The sequence below is a fragment of the Bufo bufo genome, chromosome 6 (assembly GCF_905171765.1).
Source record: "Bufo bufo chromosome 6, aBufBuf1.1, whole genome shotgun sequence".
Classification (NCBI taxonomy): Eukaryota; Metazoa; Chordata; class Amphibia; order Anura; family Bufonidae; genus Bufo; species Bufo bufo.
In genome coordinates, this window is record NC_053394.1 from 346,288,399 (window position 1) to 346,311,418 (window position 23,020).

The window sequence follows — 23,020 nt, forward strand, 5'->3', positions numbered from 1 at the left end:
GCCGTATAAGAAGGGTGGGTTGTAAAATATCCACTAGATAAAGAAGTATAAACCTTGAAGATGATTTCTAAAACATATATTTTAAGTTGTGATTCTTTCACTATATGACTTTACAAAGATACACAGCTTTTAAGAACACGTTCAGGATGCACAAATGCTTCCTCTTGGCACCAGACCCAACTAGGGACCAGACACAGAAATAGGAATTGACCTCCCAGGCCACTGTCATAGTAAATGGGACTAGTTGTCAGGTTACTTGACGGAAGGGTGATAATAGAGTAAAAATTAAAGAATTTTCAGTAACGCGGACGCCATAAATATAAATTATCCATACTTACCATATCAAATCCTGCACAGATTCATTGCTAGATCCACGGTGATCATAAAGAACGTCAATATATAGATTTGCATTCTTGTCTTGGGCAGAGTTGAAGTTGGTGATCACTCGAGTTGGTATTCCCAAACATCGCAGCACTGGAATATGAGACTGGTGTATCATTGTAGAACATGCAGATATAGCTGAGCAAAAAGTTTTCCAACTCTATGACAGTAAGTTTATCCTATATGAGCCCATAAATAACATACATGTATCATGGTGTCAGTAGGCTCCACCCTATCAAACCAGACATACTGCCCTGAAGGGTTTATCCTGCTGATTAAAATGATAAATAAAAAAATAAAAAATCATTTAAACTGTTTACAATTAAAAATGCAAAAAATCTTTTTTAATCAAATACTATAAAAACACAATGAAAAGTACCACGTAAAAAGATGGAAATCTGGAACAGCAGGCACACCTGGGTTGTCTAACTAGTAAAGTTTTTTTTTTAAAGAGTCCAAATGGATTTGAAAAAATAAAAAAAGTTAAACTCAACTCACTGATCCACTGCACTCCCATTCTGACACTTCCTCGGTCCCCTGCCAATCTTTACTCCCTGGTCCCTATTGACTGATGGACCACATTTCCTTTGTTAACTAGCCCCAGGAAGTAGAGGCTTGCAATGGAATGGGAGCATCAGGGGATGGGTAAGGTGAGATCACTTTACAACCCCTTTAAGATGTCAATTGCTTGTATGCCTTGAATGTTACAGAGTCTAGCCACATAAAAAACCCTTACCATACACCAGTGTGCAAACGTGTAGCATGTTGCTAGTTCTGATAATACAAACCTGTGCAGAGGACTCCACCATACACCCAGCACTGGCCATATTTCTCAGGCTTGTATCCCTTGAAGTACCAGTTCTTTAAAATAACAGAACTTCCATTCCAGCTGATAGGGCTAACGCCATCCTCATAGAATCCACTCCAGTTTTCCACAAGCACGCCATCTTCATCTTTACTGTTTACCTTGGGGACACAGCATTAATATCTGTCAAACCCACCATCTCTTGGGAATAAGGTGTCCACTGAAGTGTCTAGCAGTGACTTACTCCCCTCTTCAAATTCAGAACACATGAGCAATCAGCTGAGCTGATTTATGAGTATGAGTGAAGGAACGGGATGGAAGGTACTACATCAATGAATTTGACTTACTGTGGCATTAAGCACTCTACACACATATAGGGGGTCATTCCTCTGGGCGACATCTGCAACTGGATCTTTTTGGCAATTGATACTTTTATCCAAAATAGCAAAGCAGATTTCCAGTATGCTTTTCTCAAACTATAACCAGAAACATGTAAAAACAGAAAAAATTGATTATAGACAATACATTGCAACATGGGATGTACATATCACATTGTTAAAACAGTCTCCTTAGAAGTTGGTTAATTTTAAAGAGGTTGTCCAGCAGTTTTACATTTTCCTTTTTTTATAAATGGTGAACAGTGTGTTAAAAGTAAAGAAAAACCATGCTCACAGTCACTGATCCCCTACTGCTGCCAACCCAAACCTGCTATATGTCACGGCGCTGTGTGGGTAGTAAACTCCACACTGAACACAGGAGGGAAGTGAAAAGGTACTAGGCCTGGAAACGAGGAAAGTTGAAACCACATAGTGAATCCCTAAACCGAGCCCAGACTACTATCAGTATGAACAGACCCTAAAGGGCCCTGGAAATAGTGTCAGGACAAAAGGAGGAGGCAATGAGGACGGTTCAACAGGTCCAACATATCTCTTCAACAACAACTTATGGAACACATTATGAATTCTCAAAACCTGAGGAAGTTCAAGACGAAAGACTAACGGGTTAATAATGACAGTGATCTTATATGCACCAATAAACCTTGCACCCAACTTTCAAGAAGGTACTTTCAACCTAATGTTTCTTGTGGACAGCCACCCACTCTCAGGTCTGGGCCATTCATACGTCTCTTGTCAGCCATACGTTTATACTTGTTGTCCATTTTTTTTTCTGAATATTTTGAATTTAGATAGATGACAAATAGATGACAAAGAAGAGGAAAATCGTTCCTCTTCAGGTATACCAGAAGTCTTCGTACCAGAAAATGTGCCAAATTGCGGGTGGAATCCATATGCCCCAAAAACCGGCAACTTATCAGTGGACTCCTGTCTACGGTTATTTATGGCAAACTCGGCTAAAGATAAAAATGAAGACCACTCCTCCTGGTTCTCTGAGACAAAACATCTTAAATAAGTCTCCAGATTCTGATTAGTGCGTTCAGTCTGTCCGTTCGACTGGGGATGAAAGGCCGAAGAGAAGGATAATTGTACCCCCAGACGAGTACAGAACGCCTTACAGAATTTGGAAACAAATTGAGTCCCCCTATCAGACACCACATCAGAAGGAATACCATGTAATTTCACGATGTTATTGACAAACACTTGTGCAAGAGCTTTAGCATTAGGTACACCTGGCAATGCTATAAGGTGCGCCATCTTACTAAAGCGATCAACAACCACCAAAATCACTGTTTTTCCGGAAGAATTAGGTAAATCTGTGATAAAATCTACAAATAAATGAGTCCAAGGTCGGGTCGGGATGGGCAATGGAAGTAAAGATCCAGCAGGCCGAGTATGCGTCACCTTAGCACATGCACAAGTACTACAAGCAGACACATAGTCCTCAACAACCCTGGCCACCAGAATCTACAAGAGATGAGATCGACAGTGGATCTGCTCCCAGGGTGTCCTGTGAGAACCGTACAGTGACGTAATTCAGAAGGAACAAACAACTTTCCCGGAGGACAAGACTCCAGTGCATCTCCCTGGGCCTCCAACACCTCTGCCTCAAGGTCGGGATATAGGGCGGATATAACTACCCCTTCAGACAATATCAGACCAGGATCTTCCGAATCACCCCCCCCCCCCAGGAAAGCTACGCAACAAAGCATCAGCCTTGATGTTCTTAACCCCAGGGCGATAGGTAATGATTAAATGAAATCTGGTAAAAAAAATAATGACCATCTGGTTTGCCTTGGGTTCAATCGTTTAGCCGACTTCAGGTAAGCCAGATTTTTGGGATCAGTAAGCACAGTAATAGGATGAATTGCTCCTTCCAACCACTCCTCAAAAGCCAGCTTAATGGCCAGCAACTCTCTATTACCCACATTATAGAAACATAGAAACATAGAAACATAGAATGTGTCGGCAGATAAGAACCATTTGGCCCATCTAGTCTGCCCAATATATCTGAATCCTATGAATAGTCCCTGGCCCTATCTTATATGAAGGATAGCCTTATGCCTATCCTATGCATGCTTAAACCCCTTCACTGTATTTGCAGCTACCACTTCTGCAGGAAGGCTATTCCATGCATCCACTACTCTCTCAGTAAAGTAATACTTCCTTATATTACTTTTAAACCTTTGCCCCTCTAATTTAAAACTGTGTCCTCTTGTGGTAGTTTTTCTTCTTTTAAATATGCTCTCCTCCTTTACCGAGTTGATTCCCTTTATGTATTTAAAAGTTTCTATCATATCCCCTCTGTCTCTTCTTTCTTCCAAGCTATACATATTAAGGTCCTTTAACCTTTCCTAGTATGTTTTATCCTGCAATCCATGTACTAGTTTAGTAGCTCTTCTCTGAACTCTCTCTAGAGTATCTATATCCTTCTGGAGATATGGCCTCCAGTACTGCGCACAATACTCCAAGTGAGGTCTCACCAGTGTTCTGTACAGCGGCATAAGCACTTCACTCTTTCTACTGCTTATACCTCTCCCTATACATCCAAGCATTCTGCTGGCATTTCGTGCTGCTCTATTACATTGTCTTCCCACCTTTAAGTCTTCTGAAATAATTACTCCTAAATCCCTTTCCTCAGATACTGAGGTCAGGACTGTGTCAAATATTCTATGTTCTGCCCTTGGGTTTTTACGCCCCAGGTGCATTATCTTGCACTTATCCACATTAAATTTCAGTTGCCAGAGTTCTGACCATTCTTCTAGTTTTCCTAAATCCTTTTCCATTTGGCGCTTCCCTCCAGGAACATCAACCCTGTTACATATCTTTGTGTCATCAGCAAAAAGACAAACCTTACCATCGAGGAATTATAATTCCTTTCTGCAGCTGAGTTTCTTAGAGAAGAATGCACATGAGCGCCATTTACTAGGTGAAGGACCCTGCAACAAGACTGCTCCGACCCCTACCTCGGATGCGTCAACTTCCACAATAAATGTGACACATCCGGTTGCACCAGCACAGGAGCAGAAGCAAAACATTCCTTCATCGCAGAAAAAGCTTGTAATGCCACATCAGACCAGACTGAGACATCCAAACCTTTCCTAGTCATTTCCGTTAAAGGTTTAACCACAGTTGAGTAGTTCAAAATCAATTTACAGTAGTAGTTCGTGAACCCCAAAAACCGCATAAGCACTTTCAGATTTCCGGGTCGATCCCAGTCCAACACAGCACGAACCTTCTCTGGATCCATACGAAAATCTGAAGATGAGAATAGGTAACCCAAGAATTGCACTTCCTGAACTGCAAATACACACTTCTCCATCTGTAGTGTCCCACTAGATTGGCGTGGGCACTACACAGGGGGTCAATTGGTGTGCGCGTTCCTCCTACTCACAAGGGACAGAAATGTCATATGTAATTGTGCAATCAATGTATTTTTCTAATGTGTTTTTATATGCAATGTTCCCCTGTATGATGCAATAGCAGGCCTAGTTGGGTGTAGTTAGACATCCCAGACACTAGAGGGAGATAGGGAACCCCTAGTATAAATGTCCAGGCCCAGACAGGGAGAGAGAGTTCAGAGTCAGGAGTCTGCAGAGACAAGTTAGAAGGCACCAGCCAGTGATGTGCTGAGGGCCTCCTCCTGACATGCAGCTAGACAGCCCAGGCTTCTAGTTGTTACCAGGGGGCTAGTAGAGGGATCCTAGCCTACCTGCGGATCAAGTGAGCCTCAGTTAGCTCAGAAGATTACCCCAGTAGTAAGAATGGGCCTCCTGGGAGAAACCTGCAGCTTCCCAACCAAGCAAGGATAATACAAGTCAGATAAGTAACCTGATGGGCAGAGGATCTATAAAGTAAAGAGCAAGGGTCAATACTAGAGAGAGAATTTATATACCAAGGATTAAAGCCAGCATTTAGGCATCCGGGCCTTGGGATCCAGCCAGCTAGAATAGCTGAAGGGGATAGAGCAGCATTGCACTGCAAAGCATTAACCGTTGTGTCCTCCAAGTATCTTGCATGATTACTACCTGCCACCATCTAAAGTCTACCTGCTTGTGAAGTATTGTTCAAGGGACTGCATTATCATCACTATCAACTGTAACTGTATGTACAAAGTTGGACTGTGTTCACCAAGTAAAGAAACGTTTGGTTTATCCACTGAGTACTCAGTTATTCCTCCTATAAATCGGTGTGCCACCGTTACAGGCACTGGCGTCACGAATCCAACAGGGACCTTGCCCCAGGCACTCAAAATACCTGTAACATCCAGGGCACCTCATCCACCATCAGGCCTGGTCCCTATATACAGAGTGTGCCCCAGAGGAACTGTGTCTACCTCTCCTTCACTGCTGCATGCCTGCCCAGGGTTCTCCAATACAGTGAGCAACCCTCGATTGCCTATAACCGTGACCTCGCTTCGCTATACCCTGCAGGTCTGGCGTGCTGCACATCTTAGCATACAATTTATTCTCTCTTAGGATCTGTAACACCTGTCTCACAAGATCCTGATGAGTCTCCATATTTGAAGAATAAATTAGAATGTCATCCAGATACACAACAACAAACCTCCCCTCCAGATGATGAAAGATATCATTAACAAAATGCTGGAAAACCGCAGGAGCATTAGTTAAGCCAAACGGCATAACCAGACTCTCAAAATGACCATCTGGGGTATTAAACGCCGTCTTCCATTTATTCCCTTCCTTGATCCTGACCAGATTATAAGCCCGTCTTAGATCCAACTTGGGGAACACCTTGGCACTAACAATCTGGTTAAACAAGTCAGGAATCAAAGGAAGGGGATACGGATCACGGACCGTAATCTGATTGAGCTCATGGAAGTCCAGACATGGCCTAAGAGTTCCGTCTTTATTCTTTACAAAGAAAAACCCTGCTGCCACTGGGGACTTGGAAGGTCTAATATGTCCCTTAGCCAAATTCTCGGCAATATACTCTCACATGGCCGCTCTTTCGGGTTCAGAAAGGTTATATAACCTAGATTTGGGCAACTTCGCTCCGGGAGTAAGATTGAGATGACCATCATATTCCCGGTGTAGGGGTAAATCCGAATAACCATTCTCACAAAATACATGAGAAAAATCAGAAATGAAAGAGGGAACAGCTTTAGTAGTCAAGACTAGAGATGAGCGAATGAAAAAAAAAAATTATTCGCTGGTTCGCCTAATTTTTGGGGAAAAATTTCGTTCGATCCGTATTTATTTGCGGCGAATTACGTTAAAAAAAGCTATTTCCTGGCTGCAGAGAGCCTTTATAGTGGTGTAGAACACTGTGCCTTGCAGTAACACACATAGGGAGTCTGCTTTCAGGCGCGGGCTGGGACGGGGGGGAAGGGAGGCAATTGCCCCCCAGGCCACCCTAAAAAAATGGCCGCTGGGCCGTCTTCAATAAATAATATATTTTTTTCTATTCCTCAGGGCTGCACCGCCGATCGCCACAGGCGGCGCGGCCCTGGATGTAATTACGTCGGCGGTGGTGGCGGCAGGCAGTAGGAGATGAGCGCTTCCATTGTGGAAGCGCTCATCTCCATATTCATCTGTATCGCCTTCTCAGGACATCGATATAGATGCCTGTGCTGCGGCAGGGCAGGGGAGGGGAGGGAGAGGCGTCTGCCTTTCCTGTTTTTCTGATAGGCCGCAGGCACTAATGCCTTCCCCGCCTGAGCTGGGCAGCACACAGCGGGAGATACAAGCCGGAAGAGGCTTGCATCGCATCGCTGCTGATGGAGGTAAGTATTAGTGTTTTATTTTTTTATTTGCAGGGGGAGCTGGCACTATGGGGGGAGATGGCATTTCTTACAGCCCCATTTTTTTTGGGGTGGAATTCTGGGGGCATTTATTTTTTGCCCATTTTGGGGGGGGGGCACTATGGAGGCATTTCTTACTAGCACATTATGGGGGGGGCACCATGGGGGAGAGGAGCACTATGGGGCATCTAGGGGCTCTAAAGTGGCTTTTTTCTTATTATTGGCACATTATGGGGGGCACTATAGGGGAGAGCGGCACTATGGGAAATCTGTTGGCACTATAGGGGCATTATTTGGGGGCACTATGGGGGCTCTAAAGGGGCCTTTTTTATTGGCACATTATGGGGGGCACTATGGCATCTGGTGGCACTAAAGGGGCATTTTTTACTGGCACATTATGGGAGGCATTATAGGGGAGAGCGACACTATGGGGCATTATTTGGGGGCACTATGGGGGAGTGGAGCACTATTGGGGCATCTGGTGGCACTAAGAAGTGGCATTTTTTACTGGCACATTATGGGGGAGAGGAGCACTATAGGGGCATCTGCTGGGGGCACTAAGAAGGGGCATTTTTTTTACTGGCATATTATGGGGGACATTATGGGGAAAGGGGAGAGGAGCACTATGAGGGCATTTACTGGGACACTATATAGGGGTATTTTATACTGGCATACATTATGGGGACATTAGCTCAACAGCGGGCACTAAGCGGGGGTATTTCATGTACTGTCATATTATAGAGAGAATTATTACTACTAGGGGTATTATGGGGAGCTTTACTACTACTGGGGGGCTATGAGGAACATGATTATTAGTATGGGCACTATAGGGGCACTATTACTACTAAGTGTGCTCTGGCAGAGAATTATTTCTATTGGTGGGATTTTGGGGAGCACTGTTACTTTGGTGGGCACCCTGGCACAGTATCAGCTTAACACAATTATTTTTGGGGGATATTATCTTTATATTATTAGTGTCTGGGCGCAGTTATTTTTTAGGGCACTGTGTGACAATAATTGTTGAAGGGGGTACTATCTGTGTGGTAGTAGTATTTCCAGGGGGACTGTTTTTGCAGTATAGTATTGGGGGTGGCAGGAAAGGGTGTTCAGAAGATGCGAAGATGATGGAAATGTGGGAAACTAATGTCTGTTTGTTAATCTCTGCAGAGACGGGAGATGGCTGAAAAATCATTATGGCAGTCTGGTCTGAATGGAGAAGGTAAAGAAAGAGGACGTCTACAACAAAGGTGACATCACTGGATGTAAGTGGTATGTGGTGCTATGTAGGAGAGGAGATGCTCCGGCTCCTCCCCCTGCCATTTGCAGAAGGAGGATTCAAAGCTGGGTGAGGACGGCCAAAGGGGGCAGCAGGCCACGGGTGGGTGGCAGATGGTGGGGGGAACCACAGGCCTTGGGGAGGGAGTAGCTTCCTGGCTGTAGCCTGCTGTTTATTGTATAATGTGAAGCAGGCAGTGCAGCCAGCACAGGCCATCCCCTCTCCATATGATGTATAGACACAGGCCTCAACAAGAGAATTTCAGCTGTACAGTGTTTGTTGGGAGTGGCCTATTATATGTAGGAGGGGCTTTTAATAATGGGCAGGGCTAAAAATGGGCCACTTGACTGGATTTGCCGCCCAGGACTAAGGCTGCCAGCCAGACCCTGTCTGCTTTGGTAGTGAAATAATACTGTGAGTCCGTATCACATGCAGATGACAGGTGTCACACTTAGAATCACTGCACACTTCACTTATTTGGGCAGTCATGGGGCAAAAAAAAACAGGAATGGATCCAAAACAGAGATGACACGTGAACGGAATATTTGCAAGTCTTCTGTGTGTTGTACCCACTCCTGCTTTTGTCTACCAAATCACAAGTCAATTCTGATTGGACCATACAGGCCTTACAGCTACTACACAGACAGGATCCGTTGTGTGTCTTATTTTACCTTCCTTCTGACAGATCAGAGGAAGGGTCAAATAAATGATGATGTCAGCCAAGCCAAAAAGGCTAAATAGTGGCCCAGCAATGAAGTAGGGAGGGTGGGAACAGCATGAGAAGTCCACAGAGTGGCCCTATGACATTGTGGTGAGGTGAAAGCAGCATGAGGAGACCACAGATTGCCCCAATGTCAGAGTCTGGAGGTGGCGGCAGCATCAGGAGGCCGCAGAGTGGCACAATAACAGAGTGTGGAGGTGGTGGCAGCATCAGGAGGGCACAGAGTGTTACAATGACAGAATGTGGGGGTGGCAGCATGAGGAGCCCACAGAGTGGCAAGGTGACATAGTGTGGAGGAAGCAACAGCATGAGTAGGCCACAGAGTGGCCCTATGACATTGTGGTGAGGTGAAAGCAGCATGAGGAGACCACAGATTGCCCCAATGTCAGAGTCTGGAGGTGGCGGCAGCATCAGGAGGCCGCAGAGTGGCACAATGACAGGGTCTGGAGGTGGCGGCAGCATCAGGAGGCCACAGAGTAGCACAATGACAGAGTATGTGTAACGGTCGCGTACACACACACACAGGGGGAAGGGAAGTGACCACTGCGCTCCACCCTTACCCCTGGCCCTGCCTACTTGCCTCGCGAGTCCTAATGACTGGGGACAACTGGACGGCAATCCCTAACTTGGAATAAGTGCAGGGATGACAGACAGACAAACAACAGGACATGAACGGACCGAGTCAATACCAGGAAAGCTACAAAGTACAAAGGGAGCAAGCAGAGAATTGTCAGGAGAAGCCGGGGTCATAAATACCAGGAGAGCAGCAAAGTACACAAGGAGCAGGCAGAGGATCGTCAGGAATTTAGCAGGAGGTAAGTACGCCAGGAAAGACCAAATCACAGGTGGAACCTAAATTAACAGGCAACCTGTGGCCAGCAGGCTGCCTGTATTTATAGTGGGGAGTGAGGGTCATGTGACGTGGCCAGCGTCACATGACCGACAGACCAACCAGTCGAGCACCGAGTGATCAGCTCGGCGCTCAAGGCAGACTTAGGAGCAGGGAGCCACCCAGCTAGTAACGCCGCCCTGGGAATGAGGTCAAACACAGATCCTCATTCCCAAAGCTAAGCAACAGGTCTGCGGGTAATGGGGGACCGAGTGCACCTTCGGAACCCCGTTACAGTATGGAGTTGGCCGCAGCATGAAGAGGCCACAGAGTGGCAAGGTGACACAGTGTGGAGGTGGCAGAAGCATATGGAGACCACAAAGTGGCCCAATGACAGAGTCTGGAGGTTGCAGCAGCATCAAGAGGTCACAGAGTGGCACAATGGCAGAGTGTGGAGGTGGCAGCAGCATCAGGAGGGCACAGAGTGTTACAATGACAGAATGTGGGGGTGGCAGCATGAGGAGCCCACAGAGTGGCAAGGTGACATAGTGTGGAGGAAGCAACAGCATGAGTAGGCCACAGAGTGGCAAGGTGACATAGTGTGGAGGTGGCAGCAGCATGAGGAGACCACAGAGTGGCACAATGACATAGTTTGGAGGTGGTGGCAGCATCAGGAGGCCGCAGAGTGGCACAATGACAGAGTGTGTATGTAGTGGCAGCATCAGGAGGCCACAGAGTGGCACAATGACATAGTCTGTAGGTGGCGGCAGTATTAAGAGGCTACAGAGTGGCAAGGTGACATAGAGAGTAGGTAGGAGCAGCACGAGGAGACCACAGAGTGGCCTCACAGGAGGCCGCAGAGTGGCATAATGACAGAGTGTGGAGGTGGCGGCAGTATCAGGAGGCCACAGAGTGGCAAGGTGACATAGTGTGGAGGTCGGTGGCAATACCAGTACCCGCTGAAGATGGTGGGTGAAAGAAGGAGCACTTGGCATCAAATGTGTGGCATCAGAATAGTAGCTGAGGCAGGTAGCCAAAAGAAACCGGTCTCTTTTATCAAAGTGTTGGTGTGGCACCATGGATGATCTAGTCTGATGCATCAGGCATTGGTGGGTGGAAATCCTGGCTGATCCACGCCTGATTTATCTTGACAAAGGTCAGTCTCTCCACATTTTGGGTGGACAGGCAATTTCTTTTGGGGTAACCAAAAGTCCAGCAGATCTTCAAGGTAGGCTTGCAGGGTGTGTTCCAAGTATGCCACCACCTGCTGGTTCAGGTTCTGCTCTATGTCTAGCTGCTGGTGAGTAGTTTCTTCATTAGGCGGGTGAAGAAAGCTGCTCATCAGCGACTCTAGACTCAGGCTGCTGATGATGGAGCTGGTACTGCTCTTGCCACCCCACCCCTCCCAGCAGTTATAGCAGTGGAATGTGAGTGCAGAGGGCCCCCCAGTCAGACCTGCGAGAGGATGGGCGATAACGCAGATAAGCAGCGGCCAACTGACTACATACGATGTCTCTATAGTAGTTCAGTTTGTCTTCCCTCTCAGTAGGTGTAAAAAAGACCTCCATTTTGGACTGGTAGCGAGGGTCCAACAAGGTGGAGAGCCAGAAGTCATCCATGCAGTGGGCCATTTGCGTAAGTGACTCGGAGGGACTCCCTGCCTCCATTTCCACTGCATACTGCCACGATGTGTCTGGGTCACCTGAATAGTCTTCCTCATCTCCCTCTTGCTCCTCCTCTCCTGTCACCTGTGTAGCAAAACCACCAATGTCGCTAGACATTGCTTGTGCTCCATTGTCCTCCTCCCCCTCCAGTTCAGCCCACCCTCATGTGGCTGTGAGATCTAGTCCCAACATCTCCAGTCTGCTGACCAGCCATATTTACTAACGGGTGGAAACGTCGCATATCAGCCTATGTTGGGGGATGCCGTTCTGCCGCTGCAGCTCCGGCGGCTTAAAAAAAACTGCCACACCGCCGTTTATCCCCAACACTATGCACTGACTGACTGCTACCGCCGCTGCCTCCATGAGCCCCTGCATCCATACCTCCCGGGAAGCGGAGGCTCCCGTGAATCAGGTGGTCTACCCATGGCGCGTTTTGCTCCCGACCTCCCACTGATGCCACCCTGCTGACTCCCGGCCACACTAGCGACTTGCTGGCTCCACCGCTGGCTCACTGGAAAGCTGCCACCCTCTTCTCCTGATGATGATAAAGTCCCTTCATCACTCGGCTCCCAAGTTCCCAAGTGCGATCAGCTACATCATCTACATTGAGTAGTGTCTGCATGTCACTGATGTCCTCCTCAACCGTCTCTGGGTCAGGAGCCTGACCACTCTCAGCACCAGCTCCCACGCCACTATCCTCATCACTACTTGCCCGCCTAGTGAAGGAAGAAACGGATGTCTCCTCCACATCTTGGCTGGGAAGTAGCTGCTGACTGTCCTTTAGTAGCTCTTCCTTGCTGAAAAGTTTAGCAGAGGCTACAGCATAAAATACTTCTCGCGGTGAGGGAACAGAAAAGGACAGAGGCAGGTTGAGGACAGATGAGGGCACAGGGCCTGCTCCCGGGCTATGCCAACTAAGGGTTGTGTCTGATGAACCCACTGACTCTTGGCTGGGGGTGTCTGATGTAAGTTGCGACAAAGTCGAAGATCAAGTCAACCATTTAAGAACCGCTGGGTTGCTGGTCACGACACGACCGCTAACTGACACTGGGAGCTCAGGCCTCTCGAAGAGACCCCTGCTGCCACGGCCCCTTACTCTGCTGCAACCTCTGCCTGCGTCAGAGACATTTAGGCCTCTGCCACACCCCTGTGCAGGGCCTGGCACTTCTCTGCCTGACATACTGCTATATCAAATAACCAAATGTTAGATCAAATATTTGTTATTTTGCCACTAATACACAGCAAACAAGGCGTTAGAATATGGACTCATGCACACGACCGTTGTGTGCATCCGCGGTCGTTGTTCTGTTTTCTGTTTTTTTTCGCGGAGCCATTGACTTTCAATGGGTCCGTGGAAAAATCGGAAAATGCACCGTTTTGCAGCCGCATCCGTGATCCGTGTTTCCTGTCCGTCAAAAAATATGACCTGTCCTATTTTTTTGACGGACAACGGTTCACGGACCCATTCAAGTCAATGGGTCCGTGAAAAAACACGGATGCACATAAGATTGCCATCCGCGTCCGTCATCCTTGTCCGTAGGCTACTTTCACACAGACGGATCCGCTGATCCGTCTGCATAAAAGCTTTTTAGATCTGATTTTTCACTTTGTGAAAACTCAGATCCGACAGTATATTCTAACACAGAGGCGTTCCCATGGTGATGGGGACGCTTCAGGTTAGAATATACTAAAAGAACTGTGTACATGACTGCCCCCTGCTGCCTGGCAGGTGCTGCCAGGCAGCAGGGGGAAGACCCCCCCTCCCCCCCTGTATTTAACACATTGGTGGCCAGTGCGGCCGCCCCCCCTGCCCTCCCTTGTATTTAACACATTGGTGGCCAGTCATTTTAATTAGGGGGGGGGGAGGGAGGGGGGGCCGGCTGCACTGGCCACCAATATGTTAAATACAAGGGAGGGAGGGGGGGGGGCGGCCGCACTGGCCACCAATGTGTTAAATACAAGGGAGGGAGGGAGGGAGGGAGGGGGGCCGGCCGCACTGGCCACCAATGAGTTAAATACAGGGGAGGGAGGGGGGCTGCACTGGCCACCAATTAGTTAAATACAGGGGGGGAGGGAGGCGGGGGTCTGCCCCCTGCTGCCTGGCAGCACCTGCCAGGCAGCAGGGGCAGTCATGTATACAGTTCTTTTAGTATATTCTAACCTAAAGCGTCCCCATCACCATGGGAACGCCTCTGTGTTAGAATATACTGTCGGATCTGAGTTTCACGATCTAACTCAAATCCGATGGTATATTCTAACATAGAGGCGTTCCCATGGTGATGGGGACGCTTCAAGTTAAAATATACCATCGGATTGGAGAAAACTCTGATCCGATGGTATAATAGGGACTCCTGACTTTACATTGAAAGTCAATGGGGACGGATCTGTTTGCAATTGCACCATATTGTGTCAACGTCAAACGGATCCGTCCCCATTGACTTGCATTGTAAGTCAGGACGGATCCATTTGGCTCCGCACGGCCAGGCAGACACCAAAACGACTTTTTTTTCATGTCCGTGGATCCTCCAAAAATCAAGGAAGACCCACGGACGAAAAAACGGTCACGGAACAACGGAAATCCGTTTTGCGGACCGCAAAAAAAATCGGCCGTGTGCATGAGGCCTATATCACTGCACCGCTAAACGCCAAATAGGCCATAATTTTTTTCTATTTTTACACAACAAGCTTTTCAACAAATAAGTGCAACAATGAAAGGCGAATATATTTGTATTTCGCCCCTAATACACGGCAAACAGGGCTTTAGAATATCTTACTGCACTGCTGAACGGCAATTAGGCACAATTTTTTTTCTATTTTTACACAAAAGGCTTTTCAACAAATACATGCAACAATGAAAGGTGAATATATTTGTATTTCGCCACTAATACATGGCAAACAGGGCTTTAGAATATCTCACTTCAACATTGAACTGCAATTAGGCCCAAGCTTTTTTTACTATTTAAAAAAAAAAGGCTTTTCAAAGTGCATCAATGAAAGGTGAATCATTTTGTATTTCGCCAGTAATACACGGCAAACTGGGCTGTAAAATATCTCACCGCACCGCTAACGGCAATTAGGCTCAAGTTTTTTACTGTTTTTACACAAAAGGCTTTTCTACAGATACCGTATTTTTTGCCCCATAAGACGCATTTTCTTCCCCCCAAAAGTGGGGGAAAAATGCCCCTGCATCTTTTGGGGCAAATTTATTTTAATAAACATGAGGTGCTGGGGGCCAAAATGGGAGGCAATAGGGGGCTACAGAGAGCTCCTATAAGGAAATGGGGGCAATATAAGAGGGAATGGGGGGCTACAGAGGGCTCAAATGAGGCAATGAGGGCAATATGAGAGGTAACGGGGGCTACAGAGGGCTCATTTGAGGCAATGGGGGCAATATGAGAGGTAACGGGGGCTACAGAGGGCTCATATGAGGCAATGGGGGCTACAGAGGGCTGATATGAGGCAATGGGGGCTGCTGGGGGCCAAGCTGAGAGGCAATGGGGGATACTGGGGGCTGATATGAGGCAATGGGGGCTGCTGGGGACTGATATGAGGTCTGATTGGGGGTCATTCACATTGGGGTCTGAGCTGAGGTTTGATCTGAGGTCTTGTTGCGGTCTTATTAACATTGAGGGTCTGATTGGGGCTGTTAGCTGAGGTCTGATCTGAGGTCTAATGAAAATATTTTTTTCTTATTGTCCTCCTCTAAAACCTAGGTGGTCTTATGGACCGGTGAGTCTTATAGGGCAAAAAATATGGGTAAGTACAACAATGAAAGGCAAATAGGCTTAAATTTTTTTCCATTTTTACAGAAAAGGCATTTCAACAGATAAGTGCAACAATGAAAGGCAAATAAATTTGTATTTCGCCAGTAATACACGGCAAACAGGGCTGTAAAATATCTCACTGCACCGCTGAACTGCAATTAGGCCCAAAAATGTTTACATTTTTACAGAAAAGCCATTTCAACAGATAAGTGCAACAATTAAAGGTGAATACATTTGTATTTCGCCAGTAATACAGTCCTGATCAAAAGTTTTAGACCACTTGAAAAATGGCAAAAAATCATATTTTACATTGTTGGATCTTAACAAGGTTCCAAGTAGAACTTTAACATGCAACAAGAAAAAATGAGAGTGAGACAAAAAAAATTTTGAGCATTCAATTAATTGAAAATAACGATTAAACTGAAACAGGCTATTTTTCAGCTGATCCAAATTTTTTGACCACATGCCTTTAAAAGGCCAAATCTGTGCAAAGATGTGCATTCATTGTCATTTTCTGTCAGGTAGTCACACGTTGTGATGGCAAAGGCAAAAAAACTCTCCCTTTTTAAACGTGGTTGGGTTGTTGAACTGCATAAGCAGGGTCTCTCACAGCGCGCCATCGCTGCTGAGGTGAGACGCAGTAAGACAGTCATTTGGAATTTCTTAAATGATCCTGAGGGTTATGAAACAAAAAAGTCAAGTGGAAGACCCCAAAAAATTTCATCAGCACTGAGCCGGAGAATCCAATTGGCTGTCCGTCAAGACACTGGACGATCCTCGACCCAAATTAAGGCCCTTACTGGTGCTGACTGCAGCCCCATAACCATCAGACGGCATCAGAGACTGAAGGGCTTCAAAAGCAAAAAAGTCTTCAAAGATCTCGTCTCCTTGAACGCCACAGAACTGCTTGTTTGGACTTTGCAAGAGAGCACCAAACATGGGACATTCAAAGGTGGAAGAAAGTTTTATTCTCTGATGATAAAAAATTTACCTTGATGGTCCTGATCGTTTCCAACGTTACTGGCATGACAAGCAGATCCCACCTGAGATGTTTTCTACGCGCCACAGTGGAGGGGGCGCCATAATGGTCTGGGATGCTTTTTCCTTCAGTGGAACAATGGAGCTTCAGGAAGTGCAGGGGCGTCAAACGGCCACTGGCTATGAAAGCAGAGAGCATTCCTCATGACTGAGGGCCCTCGTCTGTGTGGTAACGACTGGGTTTTTCAACAGGACAACGCTACAGTACACAATGCCCGCAGGACAAGGGACTTCTTCCAAGAGAATAACATCACTCTTTTGGCCCATCCTGCGTGTTCCCCTGATCTAAATCCAATTGAGAACCTTTGGGGATGGATGGCAAGGGAAGTTTACAAAAATGGACAACAGTTCCAGACAGTAGATGGCCTTCGTGCGGCCGTCTTCACCACTTGGAGAAATGTTCCCACTCACCTCATGGAAACGCTTGCATCAAGCATGCCGAAACGAATTTTGGAAGTGATAAACATTAACGGCGGAGCTACTCATTACTGAGCTCATGTTTGGAAGTTGGATTTCTGTTTTGGGGGGGGTTTAGTTTTTTTTGGAGGTGTGGTCCTAAACTTTTGATCAGCTGAAAAACAGCCTGTTTCAGTTTATTCGTTGTTTTCATTAAATTGAATGCTCAAAAAATGTTTTGTCTCACTCCCATTTCTTCCTGTTGCATGTTGAATCTCTACTTGGAACCTTGTTAAGATCCAGCCATGCTAAATATTTTTTGCCATTTTTCAAGTGGTCTTAAACTTTTTATCAGGACTGTACATGGCAAACTGGGCTGTAAAATATCTCACCGTCCGCTGAACGGCAATTAGGCCCAATTTTTTCTATTTTTACACAAAAGGCTTTACAACAGATAAGTGCAACAATGAAAGGCAAATACATTTGCATTTTGCCAGTAATACACGGCAAACTGGGCTTTAGAATATCTCACTGCACTGTTGAACAGCAATTTGGCCCAATTTTTTTTCTATTTTTACACAAAAGGCTTTTCTCCACCTCAGGTGTCAGAGAAAGCCGCCACTTTATATGATAGTTCGTCCTGAGAGTGAGGGACCTTAGATCTCTCTCTCAGGCGTCTATCTATACGTACAGCAAGGGACATAGCTGCTTCCAATGACTCAGGATTTTCGTTAAAGGCCAACGCATCCTTTAGCCTCTCGGATAATCCCTAACAGAATTAGCTACAGAGAGCTGGATCATTCCACTCTGTATCCGTAGCCCATCATCTAGTTTCAGAGCAATAGATCTCTGCAGAACGATCTCCCTGCTGTAAACCACGTAACTTGGTCTCGACCAGGGAGATCTGATCCGGTCTTCGTAGATAAGACCTAAAGCTCTGAAAAATTAATCTACCAACCGGAGGGACTGTGATCTGGTCGGTAGAGAAAAAGCCCAAGACTGAGCGTCCCCTTTAAGCAACGACATGATAATACCAACTTGTTGACTTTTATCCCCAGATGAGAGCAGACGAAACTCAAAGTACAATTTACACAACTCTCTGAACCAAATGAAATTATCGCTTCCCTCCGAAAATCTGTCTGGAAGTGCAACCTTAGGTTCAGGACAGGCCTGATAACTACTACTGGCACCAGCAGCCTGTGATCCCTGGATCTTCGAGCGGAGGGCAGCTACATCTATAGACAGACCCTGCAATTGTCTATCCAGTGCAGCAGTTGGATCCATAGCCTCACTGACACCACTGACGGTTAGTGGCGGTTGATGTCACGACGCGGTATGGGTAGTAAACTCCACACCGAACACAGCAGGGTAGGGAAAAGGTACTAGGCCTGTAAACTAGGGAAAGGTCACCACCTAGTGAATCCCTAAACTTAGCCCTGACTACTATCAGAATGTGCAGACCTTGATGGTAGGAATGTTCATACGCAGGAACCTAGAGCCCTATCTGACCCTAAAGGACCCTGGAAATAGTGTCAGGACAAAAGATGACCTGTTCACTTCAGATGGGAAAAAATGACTAATATTCTAAAAAACGAATATATAGCACTATATTCAATATAGTTCTATATATTCATATTTTACAATATTCGTCATTTTTTAAATACGAATATATAGCACCACATTGAATATAGTGCTATATTCGTTTTTTAGAATATTAGTCATTTTTTTCCATCTGAAGTCATGATTCCTCCCTGCTTAAGTTGCTTGTGGGCCAATGACTCAAAATATTCGTGAAATATCACAAATTCGAATATAAGCCCTGCAGCTCATCACTACGGCATAGCATGGTGGGTGAGACCAGACTAAATAGAGGAGTTGGAATGACCACTAAGCTGCATCTGAGACAAGATGTGTGATCATAACCATCAACAACACAGAAACCAGTAAAACCAAAGAGGCTGTCAGATTACATGACGTGCAGCCCGTCTCTTAGATCTTCTGACCCCTGTCATGGGAGAGACTGTGACACTATAGTCAATACTGCTCTCCACTTTCTGGTCCCAGCTCGACACACAGGAAATGCTAGGAAGAAGCCCCTCAGTCAATCACTGGTTGAAGTGGGTCACTGCTATGGCTAATGATTTGCTGAGCAGGTATTTTCTGCATGCTAAGCCAGGAACTGTAATTGGAGAGTAGAGATGTCCCAAACTATTTGCCGGCGAACAATTCCCGGCGAACATCGCTTGTTCGCATTCGCCGCGGCGGGCGAACATATGCGATGTTCGGTCCGCCCCCTATACGTCATCATTGAGCAAACTTTGACCCTGTACCTCACAGTCAGCAGACACATTGCAGCCAATCAGCATACCCTCCCTCCCAGACCTTCCCACCTCCTATCAAAAAGCAAGGACAGCATCCATCTTAGATTCATTCTGAAGCTGCAGTGTAAGTTAGAGCAGGGAGAGTGCTGCTGAATTAATAGGGAAATCGTTAGCTAGGCCAGTGTTCTGTGTCCACTCCAGTCCTCAAAGACTCATCTGCTGTAAGGACAGCGTCCTGACAGCACCCCAAAAAGCCCTTTTTAGGGCTGGTACATCAGTCTGCTTTTATTTAAAAAAAATCTATATATATATTGCAGTTGCCTGCCCGTGTGTGAGAGGCCACAGGCCCACAGACTGTACTGTGTGCACACCACTCATTTCGGGTGACACAGTACCTTGCAGATAAAAAAGTCATTAAATTTTTTCTCTGTAATATAATTGCAGTTGCCTGCCAGTGTGTGTCAGGCCCACTGACTGTACTGTGCCCACTGCCAGTGCCCACCACTCATATCGGGTGGCACAGTACCTTGCAGATAAAAAAGTCATTACATTTTTACCCTTTAATATAATTGCAGTTGCCTGCCAGTGTGTGTCAGGCCCACTGACTGTACTGTGCCCACTGCCAGTGCCCACCACTCATATTGGGTGGCACAGTACCTTGCAGATAAAAAAGTCATTTAATTTTTTCTCTGTAATATAATTGCAGTTGCCTGCCAGTGTGTGTCAGGCCCACTGACTGTACTGTGCCCACTGCCAGTGCCCACCACTCATTTAGGGTGGCACAGTACCTTGCAGATAAAAAAGTCATTCAATTTTTACCCTTTAATATAATTGCAGTTGCCTGACAGTGTGTGTCAGGCCCACTGACTGTACTGTGCCCACTGCCAGTGCCCACCACTCATATCGGGTAGCACAGTACCTTGCAGATAAAAAAGTCATTTAATTTTTTCTCTGTAATATAATTGCAGTTGCCTGCCAGTGTGTGTCAGGCCCACAGACTGTACTGTGCACACTGCCCACCACTCATATAGGGTGGCACAGTACCTTGCACGCATTACCACTAATCTAAAAAAAAACAGGCAGAGGCAGGCCACCCCGCAGGGGCCGTAGTGGTGCTGTGATTTCCTTTGGCCCTAGAATAATGCCCAGTATTCAGAGGCCACGTACCCTGAACTCGAAAAATTCTGAGGACATAGTTGACTGGCTTACACAGGACACCCAATCTTCTACAGCTTCCGCTCGGAACCTTGACGCACCATCCTCCTAAAGCTCAGCTTCGGGCACCTCTTAAGTTACCACTCGCCCGCCCGCCGCCACCACCATCACTAGCACCACAGCCGCTTCACTTGATCTGTCAGAGGAGTTATTTACACATCAGTTGGAAGAAATGAGTGATGCGCAACCATTATTGCCAGAGGATGTAGATAACAGGGATATGTCTCAGTCAGGCAAGCATTACACACATGGACGTACGGTGTGATGATGTTGTACCCGCTGCTGCTTCCTTTGCTGAGTTGTCAGATACAAGTGAAGCGCTTGATGATGACGATGTGTCCGTGGATGTCACGTGGGTACCCGCTCGAAGAGAAGAAGAACAGGGGGAAAGTTCAGATGGGGAGACAGAGAGGAGGAGGAGACGAGTTGGAAGCAAAGGGAGGTCGTCGCAAGGAGCTAGTGGCACAGTGTCACGGAGGACGTGCACTCAGTATAAAAGATAACACACCAACCAGGCTCTGGACGAGAGACAGGGGAAGGGTCACCTCCTAGTTTATCCCTGACCTCTTTCCCTGCACTGCTCAGCCCACAGACAGACCTTGAAGGTAGGTGTGCTGTGTCCTCCAGCCTGGACTGACAAAACCCTGAACTCCCTGAGATGGTGAAGTGGGGGGATAGGAGCAGCCTGCTCGCACAGAACCTGGATGGGATAGATGACACAAACAACCAAACTAGAAATGACACTTATCTTCTGAGAGCAGGAACTGACAGCCAACCTTCCCTCCAAACATCCCAGACCAAAATGATCAGTATAAACCGCTCAGAGACCTTAGCTGGAGATAATTTAAACTAATGACTCCACCCAGTGCACCTGATGAGAGGCGGATCCAGCACCGCACCAAAACAAATACTAAACTCGTGCTGCTATCCTGGCCGACCTCCGCACATCGTCAGAGTGGGGCATGACAGTACCCCCCCTTCTACGGGTGACCTCCGGACATCCTGGACCAACCTTATCCGGATGGGACCTATGAAAGGCCCTTACCAGTTGGCTGGCGTTGACATCTGATGCCGGAACCCACATCCTCTCCTCAGGACCGTATCCCCTCCAGTGCACCAGGTACTGGAGGGAACCCCGCAGAACTCTTGAGTCGAGAATCCTGGAGATCTCGAACTCCAAGTTTCCCTCGACTAGTACAGGAGGAGGAGGCAATGGCGATGGTACCACTGGTTTAACATATGTTTTTAGTAAAGACTTGTGGAAGACATCATGGATCCTCCAAGTCTGCGGCAGATCCAGTCAAAACGCCACAGGATTGATCACCGCAGAAAATTTATACGGACCAACAAATCTTGGACCCAGTTTCCAAGATGGCACTCTAAACTTGACATTCCTAGTGGACAACCACACCAGATCACCCACACACAGGTCCGGACCAGTCACACGTCTCCTGTCAGCCATTCGTTTATACCTCTCACCCATCCTCTCCAAATTCCCTTGAATCCTCCGCCAGATAGAGGACAAGGCAGAAGAGAATCTCTCCTCCTCTGGCATCCCGGAGGAACCAGACCCAGAAAAGGTACCAAACTGAGGATGGAAATCGTATGCGCCAAAAAATGGCGACTTACCCGTGGACTCCTGCCTACGGTTATTCAATGCAAATTCTGCTAAGGACAAGAATGAGGACCAGTCCTCCTGATTCTCAGCCACAAAGCACCTCAAGTAGGTCTCCAGGTTTTGATTGGAACGCTCCGTCTGACCATTTGACTGTGGATGAAAAGCCGACGAGAAAGAAAGTTGAATGCCAAGTCGAGAGCAGAACGCCCTCCAAAACCTGGAGACAAACTGCGTGCCCCTATCAGAGACCACATCCGAAGGAATACTGTGCAATTTCACAATATTATCCACAAAAATCTGCGCAAGAGTCTTAGCGTTAGGCAGACTTGTTAGTGGTATAAAGTGAGCCATTTTACTGAAACGGTCGACTACCACCAAAATCACTGTTCTCCCGGAGGAACTCGGCAGGTCCGTAATAAAGTCCATGGGCAAATGCGTCCAAGGACGAGATGGAATAGACAATGGAATAAGTGAACCAGGCGGTCGAGTATGAGCAACCTTTGACCGAGCGCAGGTTTCACAAGCTGTCACGTAATTCTCAATACTCTTACGCAACCCAGGGCACCAGAACCTCCGGGACACCAGATCACAGGTGGACTTACCACCAGGATGTCCAGCCAGAACAGTATCGTGATGTTCCTTGAACACCTTGTATCGTAGGCCCTCAGGAACAAACAACCTCCCTGGGGGACACCAACCAGGAGCCCCCTCCTGAGCTCCCAATACCTCCATCTCTAATTCAGGGTACAGAGCGGAGACCACCCCACCACTCCATCCGCCAAAATCGGCGCTGGATCTTCTGAATCACCTCCCCCGGGGAAGCTGCGAGACAA

At 46.9% G+C, this 23,020-nt stretch overlaps 1 protein-coding gene across 1 annotated transcript in view; it reads right to left on the minus strand.

Moving 5' to 3' along the window:
* The window catches only part of LOC121003831 (protein-glutamine gamma-glutamyltransferase E-like), a 113,754-nt gene that overhangs the window by 26,820 nt on the left and 63,914 nt on the right, over positions 1-23,020 (minus strand). Inside the window, exons 5-7 of the mRNA XM_040435747.1 lie at positions 1,534-1,662; positions 1,170-1,347; positions 339-474 (exon numbers count right to left, since the gene is read on the minus strand). Coding sequence (XP_040291681.1) covers positions 339-474; positions 1,170-1,347; positions 1,534-1,662 — 443 coding nt within the window. The remainder of the gene's footprint in view (positions 1-338; positions 475-1,169; positions 1,348-1,533; positions 1,663-23,020) is intronic.